The 20,152-nt window shown below is 34.8% G+C and overlaps 1 protein-coding gene across 1 annotated transcript in view; it reads left to right on the forward strand.

Moving 5' to 3' along the window:
- Positions 1 to 2,909: 2,909 nt before the first annotated feature.
- LOC107753306 (tumor necrosis factor receptor superfamily member 16-like) overlaps positions 2,910 to 20,152 on the forward strand; it is a 36,188-nt gene continuing 18,945 nt past the window's right edge. Inside the window, exons 1-3 of the mRNA XM_016569438.1 lie at positions 2,910 to 3,188; positions 10,986 to 11,127; positions 18,221 to 18,580. Coding sequence (XP_016424924.1) covers positions 3,156 to 3,188; positions 10,986 to 11,127; positions 18,221 to 18,580 — 535 coding nt within the window. The 5' untranslated portion in view covers positions 2,910 to 3,155. The remainder of the gene's footprint in view (positions 3,189 to 10,985; positions 11,128 to 18,220; positions 18,581 to 20,152) is intronic.

The following is a 20,152-nucleotide window of genomic DNA, read 5'->3' on the forward strand; positions in this document are numbered from 1 at the left end:
AAATCATTTTAAATAAATGAAGATAAATGAAGACTTGTTTCGTTTTGAATCTCTTGAATGAATGATTCAGACATCAAATACATTTAACACTCACTGTTCGCCACCTACTGGAATAATGTAACGTATACAATCATTATTTGCAGCGTATCATTACTTTCAAAGACCCATTTTGATCGCGGCTCCCGCAACATCAGAGTCTACATCCAGACTTTAAACTTTTATCAATACTTTCGTTATTATTTAATGTTTGCAACACAGAAATGTAGCCTACTGTGTAAGTAGACTGTTTGTGAAGCTGTTTCAAACAAAGCTTTACATGATGAGCGCTGCTCTCTCTGGATCAGCGGCTGCGCAAAAGCAGGTTTAAATATTCCGATGTGATTGTGAATTCAGAGGTTTAATAGGTCACAAATTTAAGGCGGCTTACTTATTGTTCTCTGTGTTTATTGTCCTCACAGAGATAACCAGCAGGAGTGACCTTGAAAGTCACCAGAGGGCACTCCATCCCATACCTTTGCCACTCAATCCTGGACTGCATTTCCCATAACCCATTGCCCTGACTCATCATGCCTGATTCACCTGTTGCTCATTACTGCTGCCTATATATAGGTATATATATATATATATATATATGCCTATATATGGTTTATTATTATGCTTATAATAAGCCCTGTGTTTTCTCTGTCACATTGCGAAGTCTTGCCAGTTGTTACTCTGTGCATTCTCCCTGGTTTTATGTCTCTTGGTTTTTGGATTTCTTGCTGTCTCTTGGATTACCCTTTTGCCTGAGTTTCCTGCCTTGTTGTTTGTTCGGATCGCTTGCCTGTGTTTTTGACCTGTTGGTCCTCAGTTTCTGGCACCTTGGCTTGAGGTGGTAGTTTTAGTATCTTGCGGAACTACTAGACTAGGGATGTGTATTGTAAATAGTTCATTTAGTTTTAGTTAGTTAAGTACTGAACCATCCAACCATATTTTTTATAATGGAGTCACTCAGAGCTTCCCAGAGCTCTCTGTCAAGCCTGCCCCCACAAGGTTCTCACACTGCCACCCCAGATGTTCCTGCCACTGGCATCCGGGCCCCAGAGATCCATGTCACAGACACATCAGAGTTTTCAGTTATGGCCACAGAGCTCCCTTTCTCAGCTGCTTTGGTCCCGGAGATATTGTCAGGGCTGCACCTGTGAAAGGTTCCTGTCATGAAAGGTTCATCAGGTTCCCCATTTCAGAGCGTTGCTGGTCCCAGAAGTCCTTCACACTGCTGCTCCAAAGGTTCCTGCCATGGGCAACTGGGTCCCAAAGATCCTGTCAGGGCGGGTCCAGAAATCACTGTGAAGGGTGCCCTAAAGTTTCCTGACGCTGCTTCTCCAGAACCAGCTGAAGCCAGAGAGGTCAGAGTCACAGGCTATTGCTTGTGAGGTTACTTGACAGGGTATAAGGTTTATGGAGCAGCCTAGTTTCTGGCTCCAGCCTAAAGGTTCCTGCTGCCGCCACCCAAGAACCTGCTATGTGAGTATATAGCAGCTGTCATAGCAGCTCTAGTTGCACAACTTCCAAGGTTTCCAGATATAACCGACCGGGTCACGCTGATGCCTGTCATGTCCACCACAAAGGTTCCTCTCATGCAGAGATTCATGCCACACCACCAAAAAGGTTTGAGCCAGGGATGTCCCTGTGTTTATTGTTGTAGCTTCACTCAGAGCTTGGTGTCCAAGGCTGTTCTGGTCCTAGAGGTTTCTGTGTCGACTGCATCAGAGGATCCTCAGTGTTTCTTGTCACCAGTGTGATTCCTCCATCAATACATTACACCTGTTTGCCACATTAAAACACAATGTGTTTAATGTATTATGCTGTATTATTATGTAAGTTTACTATTTTTAAGTTTTAAAGGTTAAGAGAGGTTAAGCCTCTTGTTGTAACGGTTTACATTTATCCCTTTACCAGTCAACAGTGTGTTAATTTGAGTAATAAAGCCAGGTAAGTAGAAAAGGTCAGATACACCATTTAAAATTGTACCCAGCTTTTTCCAAGCTTTTCTAATGCTTGATGGAAATACCAGCATCTCAAGAACGAATTAGTATCATTAGTATAATTTTTTAAATATTTTTTTTCACTTTAATAAGCTTGCAAAAATTATTTATATTTTAGAGCTGTCGGGACGGATTTCGCGGGAAAATGCATACATACGTCAAATCGCGTGAGGGTGCAAATTTACAAGTGTATCTTTTAGTGTTCACACTTCACACTACTTTGTGGGCAGGTGTACGTTATGGAAAACAGATCCCCACCTGAACTCTGACACGTCTACAGTATATACTATATAGTGTATGCGCGCCCTCTAGCGGAGAATCTGAGTTATAGGCTTGAGGACTCGGCAGTCGTAAGTATGCTTGTGAGCTCACGCGCCTCCCGCCCCAGCGAGGATGTTTATGTAAGAGCATTGTTACAGTTTAATGTTTTATGAAAACCTAATCCGTCATAAACAGTCAGTTCACATTATTTATGAGCCTCTTAAGATGTTGCTGCTATTATACATCTTACCATACTTTATACTGAGTGCATTATTTACCCACAAAAGCCACACTACAAATCTACAAGTCCAAATTATGACAAAAAGTTTAGAGCTAATTATGATTTAGATACTATAAATATAGAAATAAGGATGTTTTTGTCTCACACCAACGGCAAACTAATTGGTGGCTAGACGTGTTGCCTACAATATTGCGTGTTTATTGGTATTGTTTTAATGTACTGATTTGTGTCGCTGTGAGTTGGATGCGGATGGGAGGGGAAAACTCTGAACTGACATATGAGAAAGAGTGGGAGAAAAAGAGGGGGTGAATCCTTCTCTCTTTTCAAAGCTGTATCAGTGGACGGACGCCCACTTGCACATATTGCAGTTGCGTCTCATACATGAAGAGACTCACACCACAACCTTCAAAAGAATTAATCTGGAAAAACCTCACTCAGTTCCACGATTGCTCAATAATGCTGCACGCTTATTTGTGAAACTTCAGTGGACACGCATGAGGATCAGAGCGATTTCAGGCTTTGTTTCTATGAAGGAAATATGATGCTGAATTTATTATTTCAGAGCACATGTAAAGAGTGAACAATCCATCCGCAGTCTACTTCATCCAGGACGCCCTTCATCCAGCATGCTCACTGCGACTGTAGTATTTCTTCTCGTGGTGAGTACACAGTCTCCAACTCAGTATGCAGCTCTAGAACTTTTTCTTGCTCTTGCCACACATGAGAAAGCGGAACATCATAGCAGATTATCAGTGAATGGAGACTGTCACTGAAAAAATAAGTCTGAATTGTGTTTTATGATTGTGTAAGTTGTTTGAGATTGGAATTGGAAATACCATTTTTTTTTGTTTGTTTATTTATTTAGTGAGTCATTTTGATTACACTTTGTAATCAGTATAATAATCCATTACAATCAGTCATAATAATCAGTTGTAATACTGCATTGCAATACATGATCACCACACAATATCATGTCATAATGCATACATACATTCATGCATGCATGCTGTAATGCTTTATAATTGTTTCTGAAAACATTAAATGCATTATGAAGTGTATAATAAGGCATTATGAACACTTTTAAGATCTAATGCATCATACAATGAGGCTTCAAGTTCTGTTCTTTTTTTATATGATGAATAACCCTGATTATCTCGTCACGCCCACTTTGACAAACAACACATTGTGTTCTTTCACTTGTCTTACCAGCTAAAATGTAGTTATTTATAAGGCTAATTGTTATTTAGTTTGTGTGGGTGTATTGAATGAGGGGTGTATGTGTGTGCTATTGAAGCAAAAGCAGTACCAATAATGATAGATAATTCATGAAGTACACCACATAACTTCAGTCACATTTGTAAGCTTAACTGCTTTATTTTTTTATGTTTGTACCAATTTCCTGATAAAGACGTGTTGTGGTCACATGTCTTGTCTTGTTTCAGAACTGAAGCTACACCCATCTGAACGGCATGATGGGTGTGTGGGCAATAACTACTGTATGTCACAGTCAGAGCGGGTGCCCTTCGTATTAGTGTCATTTTAATGGTAGCTGAATTACTGGTAGAATGTTTTTCTTCCATAAAAGAAGTATACAAACACTTCTAGGCACTATAAATACAGAGTTCTGGCATGAAACTCTAGATGGCGCAGTCCGATAGGTCTAACTCAATCTGACCTAATGACATCATTATCACATGGCACAGCTGATTGGTTCTCTCCTGTATCGGTAGCCAATGAACTCGCTGCTCAGCATTCATATATTTGACTAGTGCTTGCCGTAGCAGTTGCAGCTTGCTTGATGGAAATACCAGCATCTCAAGAACGAATTAGTATCATTAGTATAATTTTTTAAATATTTTTTTTAAATTCTGGACACAGCACATTTTGCATTGCCGCAATCCGAAAGTTTAGGCAGCTGACTTGCTGCTTTACTGCATTATCAAACCGTGCCTTTTCAGGCAGCATTTGCACATGAAGGTACCTCACGAAACTGATTTCAGACAGGCTTCTGAGGCAACATAACAGTTTATTCATCTAACAAAATAGAGAAAGATTTGGTAATAACTAAGCAAGTATTTAATTACCAAAATTATATTTAATTGCCTGATTTCTCAGGTTAAAAAAAAGTCGAATTACATTTTTAATTGTAAGCATTTGGTTTCAACTGGTTTTAATTGAGTATCTAATGTTACAAAAACAACAACAACAACAACACGATTTTATTTTTAGTTTTACCATCGTGCTGTGGAGGAGGATTCGATTCAGAACTACAAACATGAATACATGGGGCGTTTAATATTTAATATTTTTTATATTTTAAAATTAAAATCTAAAATATTCATATAAAAAAGAAAAACCTTATGTGTAAAAAACAATTTTCACTCAGAGATTCCTATTAAATTTCACATACAATTACAAACGGTTATTAACTTTCACACATACAATTAGAAAGAAACTGCAAATAACACATTGGATTAAATGTTCAATTTTGAAGTAGAAAACTGAAACAGTATTTTCTAAAATGTACTCCAATAATCTTTGTTTTATCTACAACTTCAAAAATCAGTTTCTAGTAGAATTTTACTTGACAACAAAAGGTTCTTTATTGATAAATACAGAGTTCTGGCATGAAACTCTAGATGGCGCAGTCCGATAGGTCTAACTCAATCTGACCTAATGACATCATTATCACATGGCACAGCTGATTGGTTCTCTCCTGTATTGGATTCGGTAGTCAATGAACTCGCTGCTCAGCATTCAAATATATGACTAGTGCTTGCCGTAGGAGTTGCAGCTTGCTTCAGAAACCCTCCACCTTCCCCAGTTCCACCTGTATAGATCTGCTACGAGGTGATTCATGTATGCTATATGGGGGTTATTTCATGTATGTTATATTTGCAGCAGCAATATTTCTTACATGCTCACAGCAGCATGTTGTGGATGTATTGGCAGCAGCAGCAGCAGCGTAGCAGATCTATTCCGCACACAAACATTGTCATGTACATTACCATGCCAATCCCTCCGAGAGTTGTCATGACAGAACTAATTTTGGATGTTTTGGTACTTGCTTAGGAAGAAAATAAATGTTGTTGGCACACCCATGAGATCTCAAGACCCACAGAGACCGTTTGCTGTGCCAGAAACCCAACATATCATGCAAATTTTATATGACATGACATTTTCATTTGTTTTTCCATCTGTCTTAGACACACAAGTACAGATTTTGCAATTAATGAAGAAAATGCCCTCGCCCTTGCAAAAGTTATGTCCCCAATACAGAGGTATTCTGGGTGGTCGCTATGAGTGGTTGCTTACTGGCCCAACTTGAAAGATTCTCTGTGAGATTCTCGTCCCTAGATATAACTTCAAAAGAAAAACCTCTCAATAAATAAATAAAATAAAATAAAAAATCATGAAAATTTGAAATGTGAAAAAATTTACTCTAAATGTAATTGGAACTTGCCCTGTATTTCATTATGCAAAATGTCATAACTTTTTATGATGTGATTCTAAAGGATTTACAGGCAGAGCATGTGGAAAAACTACGAAAATTAAAAGAAAAAATAGGTTCTTAATTCTCCTCTAGACTCATTGCTTCTGGAAAACACAGTAGATCATATAGCATTAAAACACAAACTAAAGCAAGCGAGAGAGAAAGAGCTCCATTAGCTCCAGTATCCTCATTAGTGAGAGACAGCTTTAGAACAGTAGACGACTTTGAAATGTTGACAAGTGCCAACAGGCTATAAGGGTTAAGAGTTAAGTGCATTCAAGCATACAAACAGCAGCTCTCAAACATCAGGTTGACTTTGTGACAGACAGAACAGGAGGCAGAAACATTCTGCAGAACTGACAAATACATCCACATGATATGCGTATCATATTTTTTTGCCAATCATTCTTTGGTTATTCAATGTGCCAAATGTGTCAAGACATCTCCCTATAAATCACATAGGTGATAAAATGGTGTGAGTGTAAGTGCAGATTCTCAGTAAAATAAAGGAGAACTTTGGCATACTTGTCATTCCTGTTCCTATCTACACCTGTACCTTTTTCAGAAACATCACTATTACTATTGCTCGCCTCATTCTAAGGGTTAGTGATTTGAAGTTTAGTGACACCTAAAATCAAGCATCTCATCGCACTTATAGTTTTCACCAGGCAGATTAATAAATGCATCATAATTTTGTGGGGGAAAAAAAGAAATGAATACATTTATCAGGCAAAGGAGGACACATTTGTGATCAAAAGTGCCATTAACGACATTTGTAATGTTACAAAAGATTTCTATTTCAAATAAATGCTGTTCTTTTGAACTTTCTATTTATTAAAGATAATCCTTAAAAAACTGAATCACGGTTTCCACTAAAATATGAAGCAGAACTGTTGTTAACATTGATGATAATAAGAGCCATTATTGAGAATTGAGCACCTATAATAAAGGATAATAATTGAGCACCAAATCAGCATATTAGAATGATTTCTGAAAGATCATGTGACACTGAAGACTGGAGTAATGATGTGGAAAATTTAGCTTTAACATCGCAGGAATAAATTTCATTTAAATATATATTTAAATAGAAAACAGTTATTTTAAATTGTAATAATATTTCACAGTATTACTGTTTTACCTTAGTGCGCATAAGATACTTTTTTTCAAGAGCATTATTAAAATCTTAATTATTCCAAACTTTTGATTGGTGGTGTGATTTTATGTAATTTATATGAATAATTAATAATAATATTAATTATATTAATATTTTATATTTCTTGTATATACTAAATGATCATGTCCCTATAATAAATACATTTTTATAATGTATAATAATAATAATTATTTTTGTATTATTTTATAATAATAATACTAGAGCTGTCTCTTGAGTTAGCGATCACATAGCAAAGTGCCAAAAAACACTCAACACATGGTGGTGATTTTTGCAAGGCAAGCACCACTCACATATCTTCAGAAAATGTAAAACACTACACTAAAATTTAACAGACAAATGTTATTGATGAATGCATTTCATTAGGACCATTCTTAGGAGTATGATTAATGAAAGTCAACATGTTCTGAAACGCTACAGATTGTATCTACTTAAACAGCGCTGCACGAGTTACAGCAGCTTGGCCTCCTGTCAGGATGATTGTGGTTGCAAACAGGTTCTATGACATGCATCGTTGTTTGTGACCCTTCACACATTTCTACAAACATGGTAATCAAGGAACCTCATAATTGCGCACAGATTGTGTGATGGGCAAATCTCTATAGTTATCTCTTTGAGTCATGGGCTGCTGAACTTTTGGGGGTTGTTGAACTTTACCTGAGTTGGAATGCTCCTGTAGGGTTGTGTTTGTGTTTTTATGTGAGCAAGGAGGAGGAGGAGGAGGATGCCCCACGCCAGGGGGTAATGAGGGACAGGTAGAAACGAAGGGAATGTTAATTTGTGCTTTCCCAACCTCCTCTTCTTCTCACTCAGCTCTGTCACTACTCCAGCTGACTCACAAACGCCTTGGGGGGATCATCAAATCTGTCTTTCTTTAACTCTTTATCTCTGTCTTTCTTCCCACTCTTTTAAACGTCATTCCTCAAACCTGTGTCAAACGTCGTTATTCTGACAGCCACGCACTCAGCCAGTCAACTTTTGGCATTCTTGTTACACCCTCAGACATCAGCTATGCAACAGCTGCTTTATTTGAAGGCTTATGCTGCCTTCAAGTTATGTTGGAGAATCTTATTTATGGGATACACACCTGAATGGCATGGATTTAGAAATAGGGAACCACCATTTCCTATCATGAGAATAATAAAATGCATAAAGCATTCCTAAATGCTGTTAATAATTTTGTTTACATAATGAAGTTTAAAAAAAAAAAAAATAGTCACATTGTGAGATATAAAGTCGCAACCACAAGATCACAATAACAAGAAAAAGGTCACAATTGTAAGCCATAAAGTGAAACGGCAAGATATTAAGTCACAATTATGAGAAAAAAATTGCAATTGGGAGATATATAGTCACAATTCTAAGAATTAAAGTTATATTTACAAGATGTAAAGTCATAAGTACAATTAAATTTTTTTTAATCTAAGGCAAAAACGCATAGAACAGCCATAGAATTTAAAACTCTAATTTACATTTCCAAGAACCTTTTTTATGAACGATTACCACAGAAATTTGTCACGTTTCATGAATGAGTTCCCTAATGCACATCCTTTGCTTTTCATTCTGCTGCACTAGTGCTAAAACCCTTCCTATGTTTATTAGTAAGAAAAAGAAAACATTTTTTTTTATTATTTGAGTACAAAGTAGGGACTTCCAAGAATGACTTATAGGCATCATACATTTTTTGTTATTTTACCGTAAATAAAATCTTTGGACAAGAGGCACGTGGTGAAACACAGAATGGCTCTGTTCAGCTGCCATATTTATGCTGTACCCGTCAATCATACAGTCTGATGGATGTTTAAATGAAAGGCTGTTGTGAGAGAATTTAATTCAGGTTAAACAGTCCATGAAGATTTACTGTATATGAGGATAAAGTCTGGTAAAACACATTTATTCCCTTTTGAAGCTCTCTGATCTCTCCAAAGCAATGCTGTTGATAGGCATCATCAGACATAATCAGGACTAAATATTGCAACAAGTCTTGTTACACAAATAGTATTTTTGGCTCTGAGTCTGTGTGGGAAGTTGTCAGTTTCTGGGATCGCATCCCCTTGAGATAGACTCAACCAAAGCAAAGGCATGGGAGTGGGAAACGTCTGAACGGTCATTGGTTTCACGTCTATAACTATCTGTTCAAAATGTTATGATTTATGAGAAGTATGATTTAATTGCTTTCTCTCATGTTGTAAAGCTGTAATATTAGGTTAGCTCACAATGCGGAAGCTACACTAACTTCAAACAGTATCTAAACAGTAGTTATAATACTTAAAGCTGAAGTCATTTCTGTGCCACTTGCAGCAACAAAACAATTGCAAAAATAAGGATAGTTTCCCAATCACTCTTACTGGTCCTGCTATTGTTCAGACAAAAAGGAAATCCCGCCTCAAACAAATACCATTGGTCGATCCAAAAGCTGAAATGTCGGACCATTCAAAGAAACAGTACCATAGTGTTTTATTTTATAAGACATGAAATTGCTTAATAAGTGCTGTTTTTTTTCCCATCTGTAGGAATATTTCCTATTGAGGCAGGAATTTGGTGAATCAAAGGGATTGTCCTTTTTAAAAATTAGTCAATAAACTTTAGTTTATGTTATAGCCATGTAATATAAAATATATAATAAAGTAATAAAATGCTTTCTTACTTGCTATTGGTACTCAGAGGCTGGTGGTACAGTATTAAGGTGCAGTCACATTAGTGAAACTTTGGTGAAATTTCATTGGCAAAGTAGATCCATTGTCCATTGTCAATAGTGTAGCGATTCATGAAGCACCAGGCAGCTTCATATTGGTAAATCCGGCGAATTGCGTGTTTAAAGTTCAGAAAATTTCATAACGTAATAACAGTTAAACTGTCTCTGAAAAAGTAAAAAAAAAAAAAAAAGTAAATGAAAAGTAAATAAAAATGTTTAAAAAGTCACACTTTGAGATATAAAGAGAGAAAATGTTACCATTGCGATGTCACAATAATGAGAAAAAAGTCATAATTATGAGAATTAAAGTTATAAAGTATAAAGTATAAACTGCAAGATATACAGCCACAGATACATTTTTTATGTTTTATTCTGAGGCAGAAACAGGATTCCATAGAATTGAAACCTGTAATTTACAGAAGAACATTTTATGAACAATTAACAAAACATTTGTTCTGCTCACGTTTCATGAATGAGGCCCATAATGTGCATCCTTTGCTTTACTTTTTGCTGTGCTAGTGGAAAAATAAGTTGTTTTTACATTTTATTTCGGCCAAATTCACAACAAACAAAACTTTTTAAAATTAAGTGCAAAGTAGGGGCTTCCAAAAATGACTTTGAGATGAAAATGCTTGCAATTGTGAGATATAAAGTGACGTTGCAAAATATGAAGTTACAATTGCGAGATACTAGGTTACAGTTACAAGAAAAATTTAAAAGTTCAACAAACTTGAATCTGATGTGTGATCCACATTCACAGAATTTTGCTGTACAAGGGAAAATGTGACCGCACCTTTGGTGAGAGGGACATCCTCATTCTATAGAGAGCATTTGATTGGACAAAAAAAGTGCAAGTGACATTATTAGTATCAGTAGATTTTAAATGTGTTTATCTGATTAAATGTTATTTTGGATTTCTATGTTTTCTCAAACTACCTTTATTGAAGTCTTGATAAAATGGAAATAACGGCAGATCTTTTCTTCCTTATTGTGACGTACGTCCTAGTGGAAATGTTTTTTAAATACATGTTTCATTCACGTTGAATTTTCTTTTCATGCCAACTTTAATTGTACCCTCTTTCTCTCGATCTCTATAGGGCAAAGTCTTGTCTACACAGGACTCATGTCCTTCAGGGGCATTCACGACCAGTGGGGAGTGCTGCAAACAATGCCCACCTGGGGAAGGGATGGTGAAGCCTTGTGGAGTGACACAGACAGTGTGTGAACCGTGTCTTGACAGTGAGTATCCACAGAGATGTTGGCCGCAGCGTTGCTAAAATGAAGCAGCTGCCTTATTTAAAATGCCATTTCCTGTGCCGAACTCTCACTTGAGGGTAGGCAAAGGGCTTCTGAGCTGTGAACGGTAATTAGTAATTAAAGGGGAAATGCTTTTAGGAAATGAAACTTGACAAAACATTGTCTGGAGAGCTCAGAGACCAATCGGAGTGTTTTCATTCACTCACAGCTCTAAGTGAGATTAATTAAGGCAAAATCCAGTGGTACATGCATTTGTTGTACTGGCAGGGTCACGTAACAGAGTGTTTGTACCAAGGTTTGGGGGATAGATTTTTTTTGTATTTTTTACGGAGGCTGGTCCTGAGCCAAGGCTTGGTCCAGAGCCTGGCAAAATCCCACCACTTCCAAGAATCCCACCATCTCCCACATGTCTGTTTGCATGACCCAGCTGAACAAGACAAGATAGGAGAAGAGAGATAAATGGAAATAGAGTTGCCAGAAGAGAGATAAATGGAAATAAAGTAGTCAGAAATGTGACCAAAAATAGTCATCGTTTAGTATGTACAGTATTTATGTAGAGTTTCATGCCTCCTTAAACAAACAAACAAAAAAAAACTGTAAATATATATATATATATATATATACATATATATATATATATGGTAACACGGTAACACTTTAGTATAGGGACCAATTCTCACTGTATAACTAGTTGCTTATTAGCATGCCTATTATTAACACATTGGCTGTTTATTAATACTTATAAAGCACATATTAATGCCTTATTCTACATCCCTAATCCTACCCAATACCTAAACTTAACAACTACCTTACTAACTATTAATAAACAGCAAATTAGGAGTTTATTGAGGCACAAGTCATAATGAATGTTAATAGCGAGAATTGGACCTTAAAATAACCAGTAACACTTTACAATAAGGTTCATTAGTTAACAGTAGTTAACTGTATTAGTTAACATGAACCAAGCATGAGCAATACTTCTACAGCATTTATTGACCTTAATGTTAATTTCAACATTTACTAATACATTATTAAAATCAAAAGTTGTATTTGTTAACATTAGTTAATGCACTGTGAACTAACATGAACAAACAATGAATAACTGTTAATACAGTTAACTAATAACTAGTTAATACACTAACTAATGTTAACAAATGATACCTTATTGTATAGTGTTACTATATATATATATATATATATATATATATACAGTATAATTAAATACAATACATTATATATGTGTGTATGTGTGTGTGCAATATTGAATAACACACTACAGTTAAATTCATAATCAAATACTTTATATGTGCATTAGTATGTTAGTCAACACATCAAAATAAGTGTACTTTTTAAAAAGTATGACACAAGATTATTAAAACATAAAAACTCCAAGGTAATATTTTTTATTCGACATTATTACAAAGTGCACTTTTAAAAACTGTACTTAAATGTATTAAACACAGTCATAATTTAATTGAGCTTTCATAACTCAGAGTCTTATCTTTCATTTATGTATGGATAACTACAATGAGGCCCAAAGGTCTGAGAATAACAATTCAAAATTGTATTTTTTTTCTTTCATTTAAATGCATTTCACATAAACAAGAAGATATAGTGTTTTAAAACATTTTAAAGGTATGTCAAAAAGACACAATATAAAAAGATCTAATTTGGCACATTGATCATGCGGCTCTGGACATTCTGCAATTGTTGGTGTTTTTCAAATGAAACTTTTCACTGAAATTGTTATGCTGATGATATATTTTAGTAAACATTTTATTCATTTAAAAAACAAAAAACAAAATGGAATGCAATCAGACCTTTGGACCGCTGTATGTCTGAATGTTTCTTCTAAAATGCATTAGGAGAAATAAGAATAGACACAAATGAAACACTTGTTGTCCTACATTAAGAGTATAGAGCTATAAAATGATCATAGATGACATAACTGATCAGATCATATGGACTGAGAGGAGAATGAGAACATTCTCTGGAGAAAGTCTGAGAAGTAGGAGAATTCAGCTAAATTTGCTGTGCATCTAACCTTACTGGTGTCTAGGAGATATTAAAGAGATTTAATTTGTGATTTTATAGGATGATTTTGTATTAATGTTCATTCAACATATTAATCACACAGACAGATAACCTAAACTAACCTGCTCTTGAGTTCTGTGCTTATTACTTTTTTTGTTAATATTTAGTAGCCTTGGGTGAAGGTCACAGAATGGCATGTCCACCAAGACCTCCTGTCATTCACTACAACCCTAAACATTCTTTCTTCTGTAATTCCCATCTCTTCGTCAGGCCTTCCCTAAGGGCCTGTGCTGGGATCTGCGTTCCTCGTCCATCAACTTAACCATTAGGTGCTGAAAACCCCAAACTGTTCCTTTCACAGCCTCATAAGTCACCTAATGCTGCTTGACAGCACTTCAGCAATAATGTGTTGACATGTAAACGTAGCATTTGGGATGGTACTGGAATGAAAACAGCTGTTTAAGAAGTGATTATTTAAGCTAACTGGCCCATATTAATTCCTGACACTTAAGCGCTGTGTAATGTCAAAGAACCAGGTGTGTATATTCACCACTCACCTCCACAATTGACCTTCTCTATCAAAGAAAAAAAAAGAAAAAGAAAAAAATTCAGTGTCCTGACAAGCCCAACACAGCAACATTGGCTCAACCAATGGTGTGAGTTTAGGACGTAACTATCAGCACTACAGCACAATAACATTACTTATGGGTGACTCTGTACAGCGGATGGCTCCACCCAGTTACCTTCTGATTAATGTTACCGCCTGTAGCCCGCAGGGAGATTCTGAAGTTAACCTTCATGTGCCTTCTGTTTACTTGCAGTTGTCACTACAGGCTCCCATTATTGAACTGTAGATGAATGCATGACTCTTTAGCTTCGGTATTTAGCAAACTTTTGTTGATAATTCTAATGCTGGTACTCTGATGTAGTGATTTTACAGAGTGAATGGTAAACACTATCATAGTTTAGTTTAATATGATAAGACATTTATGATTAAAATATATTTTGGGTTCACTTGTGAAAAACAAGTGTGCTTAATTGTGCTGAATGTAAACTTAAGAGTACTTACAATTTTAAAAGTATATTTAAAAAATGTATTTAAAGATAATATAATATTACTGAAATAAAAGGCCACTTAAGTGTACTTAGATTACACTTTCATGACTTTCTTAACACACTTAAGTACATTTTTAAAAAGTAATGTCATATTAATAAGGTCAAATAAAATGTTTTACCTTAAAGTATATTTAAAATAAAATGTTTTACCTTAAAGTATATTTAAAATCTTTCAAAGAAGTATACTTTGATGTGTTGACTAAAATACTAAATTGCAACTTAATCATTACAAATGTGTAATTGTAAATTTATTTAAATACATGACATACAGGTTTCAATAGAAGTGACAACTTATATTTTAGTTACCATAAATGTGTTCACATAAATGCAGTTCACTTTAACCATATTTCAATATATAGGACAATAATAGCAATTCTGAAATTACATATAAAATTATACAGTCCTACATATAAAGATTTAAAGTCCTACTTAAGTGGGTCCAAAAAAACAACAACAACAACAACAACTCAACACTGAAACAAACTGAAGTAACTGCATTTAGCATAAATTTAAACTATAATACATTTTCATTTAATTGCAAATAACATGCAATTCAGTGTCCAAAAATATTACATTCAGTTTACATTTAAGTATATTCTTTTAATGCATATTATATACTGTAGTAAGTACTTTGTTGTCTGAGTATGTTAAAGTGTACTTCTTCACAAGGGTTATGTAGTTTGGGTTATGGGTGTGCTAAAATTGCTCAACTGAATTTTAAAAATCAGCTTGGTGTAGGTGTAAATGTTAAAGATGTACATGGTAACTATATGAAATCCAACCTGAATACACTCTAAATGTTAAACTATGACTTTGTTGCCTTTATTTTATGACTTTATTATTTTTTAACCACATCATAGTAACAGATCAGAGTTTCTTGCAAAGAATGAAGCTATTGTTTCTATTCACTAATGCTAATGTTGACGCATTAACACATCCATTTAGTGAAAGTAAAAAACTCTCTCAATTAATTTGAGTTCATACAAGCTGCTTGCATAATAATATAATATGTTATATTAATAGTTTTAAATGAGGAATAGCATGTCACACCTCAGGACATGTCAACTTTCATTATTCATCCAATAAGTACATTTTGAGTAATTATTGTGTACAAGTTAATTCAGACGTTTTGCATTGGACAAAAAAGTGCATCAAGTGGTAATATCTAAATTAACTGGTTTTATTCAATTCAAAAATAGTTCAGTAATAAAGAATAATAAATAATACATTTCTGAATCAATCACATCCAGTTGCAACCAACAAAAATAAATTTTCTGGGGTTAGATCAAGTAGAAATAGCTCTTAAAGCTAAATAATTTCAGGATCATTATTTATTTTTTGGCTAATAATATCTATATCGCACAAGCTATTAATAACCCATTTCGGTTGAACACAACTTCAAACATGTCTTCAGTCTCATATCTACTGTTTTGCATCTGAAGACATGACTATTATCTGCTATATTTTTTAAGACCATAGTTATCATATTATATTAGCAGTTCATACTAAAATAGAAAATTATGTACTGTCAGGGTATGTGTCCTTTTTTTGGAAACTGCCAAACAAAAGCTATTGACAGAACGTTACCTCAGCACTTTAGTCCTAATGTTGATTGACACATACACTTCATGACTTGTACAGTTGAGAACACCCCCACACATCGTCCGTCTGTCATAATGCATAGACATGCATTATTGATGGCTAGCATTATGCTAATGGATCTCAAAGGGCAGAGATCAGGGGAAGAGTATACAGACTCAGAGGTAGACAGGCTGAGTGGACGGGATTTCATCTGCAGGAAATGCACAGATTACCCATCACAGTCTCCTAAATAAAGCCCCAAATAACTGGCCCCCCAGAAGCCAGCACATTACCCTGTTATCATTAGGGCCATTGGTAGCTCAAGCACACAGAGGGAACCCATAATGTGCAATTCTATTTGTCCAGCACAAAGACACAATAACATTTCATCCAATTTGATGGCCAGATGTAAGGATAACTATGGCATTAGTATGGTATCTTTCTCTCTGCCACTGTCTGGTCACTGCTTCTATGAATATCCTGCCAGTGGTATATACTGAAACACTTGATATGGTATGGGACACTGGGGCAATGTGCCATAAAGAGGGGCCAGCCACAAGAGTTGTGCTGTTTCACAAACACACACACATACACATACATGGACAAAATAGCTTCCTGAATAATTTAGTGATAGCTAGACCTCTATCCACTAATATATCTGAATAGGATGGAGGATGGGAATACAATACCATGAGCATGCAGCATTAGATATTTGCTCTCCACTCTTTGCAATATTGACATCATCATTTCTTCTGGTAGCTTCCTGTAGATTCTAGATATCTATGAGAATACATGTGGCCAAAATATGACTCATGACTTTCTTTCACCCTTTTTCCTAAAACTAAGAAAGTATTTTTTATACGGCCCATTTTCCGGAAGCTGTGTCATTCTATAAAATGGTGCCATTTAGTATTTCAGAAAGCAGATTTAGAAATCATATTTTTCAACCTCGGCTCCAAAGTGCTGGGCCCATAACTGCCATAGATATTGTAAATCCACTAATATTCAGATTAGTGACCAACATGTATGGGATTTTCCCTTTCAGAATAGTTTTGGAATTTCTAAAATTTAGTATTGGTCTCATTATCAATCACACATCATATTTTGGAAGAAAAAAAAATTATCCTTTTAACCTTGTAACATTGTGGTTGATTGTAATGGGATTGGAGGTCGATGCCAAAATGGCTAATAACTGCTGAGCCTGTAAATATTTACAAAGCTAATATAAAAGTAAAATATATATTTACACACACGCACACACACACACACACACACACACACACACACATATATTTATTATATATATATGTATGTGTGTGTGTGTGTGTGTGTGTGTGTGTATATATATACACATACATACATATATAATGTCACACCCTCATGTCAGAAAGATCAAACCGTTACTTTAAAAGTGTGAATTTATTCAGTATAACAAGGTTGAAATGAACTACTGTTATTTGTGACCCTGGACCACAAAACCAGTCATAAGGGTCAATTTTTGAAATTGAGATTTATACACCATATGAAAGCTGAATAAATAAGCTTTCCATTGATGTAAGGTTAGATTTGGTTAGAGAAAGTAAGATTTGTTAGGATAGGACAATATTTGACCGAGATACAACTATTTGAAAATCTGGAATCTGAGGGTGCAAAAAAATCTAAATATCGAGAAAATCACCTTTAAAGTTGTCCAAATTAAGTTCTTAGCAATGCATATTACTAATCAAAAATTAAGTTTTAACATATTTATGGTAGGAAATTTACAAAATATCTTCATGGAACATGATCTTTACTTTTTGGCATAAAAGGAAAATCGATCATTTTGACCCATACAATATATTTTTGGGTATTGGTACAAATAAACCCGTGCTACTTAAGACTGGTTTTGTGCTCCAGGGTCACATTTTAGTATCATTAATATACTATGATTTTTTTAATTGATTTGTTAATATTTTGATTTAGATTTTATTTTCACACTTTCTGTTTTCATTTTAATTTTAGTTAAATTTTTTGTAATTTTGTTGTGTGTTTTTGTGATTTTTAGTCATTTTTATTAGCTTTTACTAAGTTTTATTTTAGTTTTTGTTTATTTATTTTTATTTATTTTAGTACTTCCAACTTCAACTGAATAAAAATAAGAAATGTTACCTTGGAAACTAACTGAAATAAAATGTTACATTTTTTTAAAAGTATTTTATTTAATTTCAGCTCATTTTTATTTTATTTCAAGTATTGAAACAGTTTTTTTATGGTTAGGTAATGATAATAACCATGAAATGCACAACTACAAATTTTGTATGTTCAAAGAGACTGTCTTCTTAACCTTTTCTCCTTTTGCCTTCAGGCTCGTCCTTCTCTGAAATCTTCAGCCACACGGAGCAGTGCCAGCTGTGTACACCATGTTCTGAACTCATGCGCATGCTGACGCCCTGCACTGATGCCAACGACGCGTTGTGTGTCTGCGACTATGGGTTCTACTTCAATAAAATGACGGGCCGCTGTGAGACCTGCACGGTGTGTCCTGTGGGCCAGGGTGTGCTGATGCGCTGTAATTTTGACCGTGACACGGTGTGCGAGGAGTGCGTGGATGACACGTATTCAGATCAGGAGTCCTCCTTTGACCCCTGCATGCCCTGCGCTGTCTGTGATCAGCCTGAGATGAAGTTGAGAAGCTGCACACCTGTCAGTGATGCTGTCTGCCAAGGTAGGAGAATCGAGTATAGAAATCAAATAGAAGTTGTGAATAGACGGGTTATCATGACACAGTGTGACAAATAGATTTCTGTTACTCAGCTTCATGCTTGGTTTTAAAATCACTGGCCAAGAAATTGCCCTGTGTGTTGGCCCTCAATGGCTCTGTTCTCTGGAGATGAAAGTTGAAGACAAGTTAGTTGTGACAATCAGATTTTTACATTTGAGTATGTCACCACTACAATACTAGTGTACTCGTTTTTTAAATTTATTTATTTATTGTGTTGATGGGTGGTTGCTACGGCTACGGCACTTTCTAGGTACCACCATTTTACATGCTGTATTGATGAAAATTGATTTTTCACTTCTTTTACATAATGCATTATCATAAATGTTCCCCAAAACACATAAATGATTAACAGTCTGTAAAGAATTTCATGAAGACTTCACAATACCATACTTGTAAAACTCTGTAGTATACTCACTATTTGGTATCATTTCAGGAGCTTGTGTCACAACAAATAGAGATTTCACATGCTGCATTTATCTTGATACATCTTTCATAAGTTTAATAAATTTTTATACTTATAGTTTATAGTTCTATTTAATAACTGTTTACGATTTTGAAATGTTTTTGAAAGAAGTCTCTTATGCTCACCAAGGCTGCATTTTTTTATTTTTACTTTTTAAATATGAAGTAAATATTGTGAAATACTGTTACAATGTGAAGAAACTGTTTATATTGTATGTATAAATTAAATGTAATTAAATATTATTTTTTCCTGTGATGCAAAGCTGAATTTTCAGCAGCCATTACTCCAGTCTTCAGTTTTAATATGAAGATTTAGTGCTCAAGAAACATTTAACATTTGTTATTATTATTATTATTATTATTATTATTATCAATAATCATTATTATCAATGTTAAAAAACATTGTGCTGCTTAATGATTTTGTAGAAACCAGGATAATCTACCATTTAAAAGTTTGGAGTATGTTTGTTTTTGGAAAAAAATTACTTCTTTTATTCATCAAGGATGCATTAAATTGATTTAAAGTAACAGTGAAGACACTTATAATATTACAAGAGATATCTGTTTAAAATAAATGTTTTTCTTTAGAACTTTCTATTCATCAATGAATCCTGAAATAAATAAATAAATAAATAAATAAACGTAACAGTTATCACACCAATATTATGTACCACAACCAGCATGTGACTGCTGAGAATTCAGCTTTGCCATCACAGGAATACATTTCGTTTTAAAATATATTCAAATACAAAACATTTCTTTTAAATCAGATAATTGCAGCCTTGGTGTGCATAAGAGGCTTCTTTCAAAATCCTAAAACTATTGTGATTATTCTAAACTTTTGACCAATAGTGTACATATTTATGTTAAAAGTTGGTCTGTAAAAGTATTATTTAAAAGTATTAAAGGGGTCATATGATGTTGCTAAAAATAATATTATTTTGCCCTTACGATATTGTGATGCCCTGTGTCCGGCCGGAGCGACAAGACATAAAAATTAAAACTCATTATAAACGAGGCATTTGTTGCATCCAGTGGGGACATAATTATGGA

This window comes from Sinocyclocheilus rhinocerous, unplaced genomic scaffold (genome assembly GCF_001515625.1).
Source record: "Sinocyclocheilus rhinocerous isolate Xijiao unplaced genomic scaffold, SAMN03320098_v1.1 scaffold1763, whole genome shotgun sequence".
NCBI classification, from domain to species: domain Eukaryota; kingdom Metazoa; phylum Chordata; class Actinopteri; order Cypriniformes; family Cyprinidae; genus Sinocyclocheilus; species Sinocyclocheilus rhinocerous.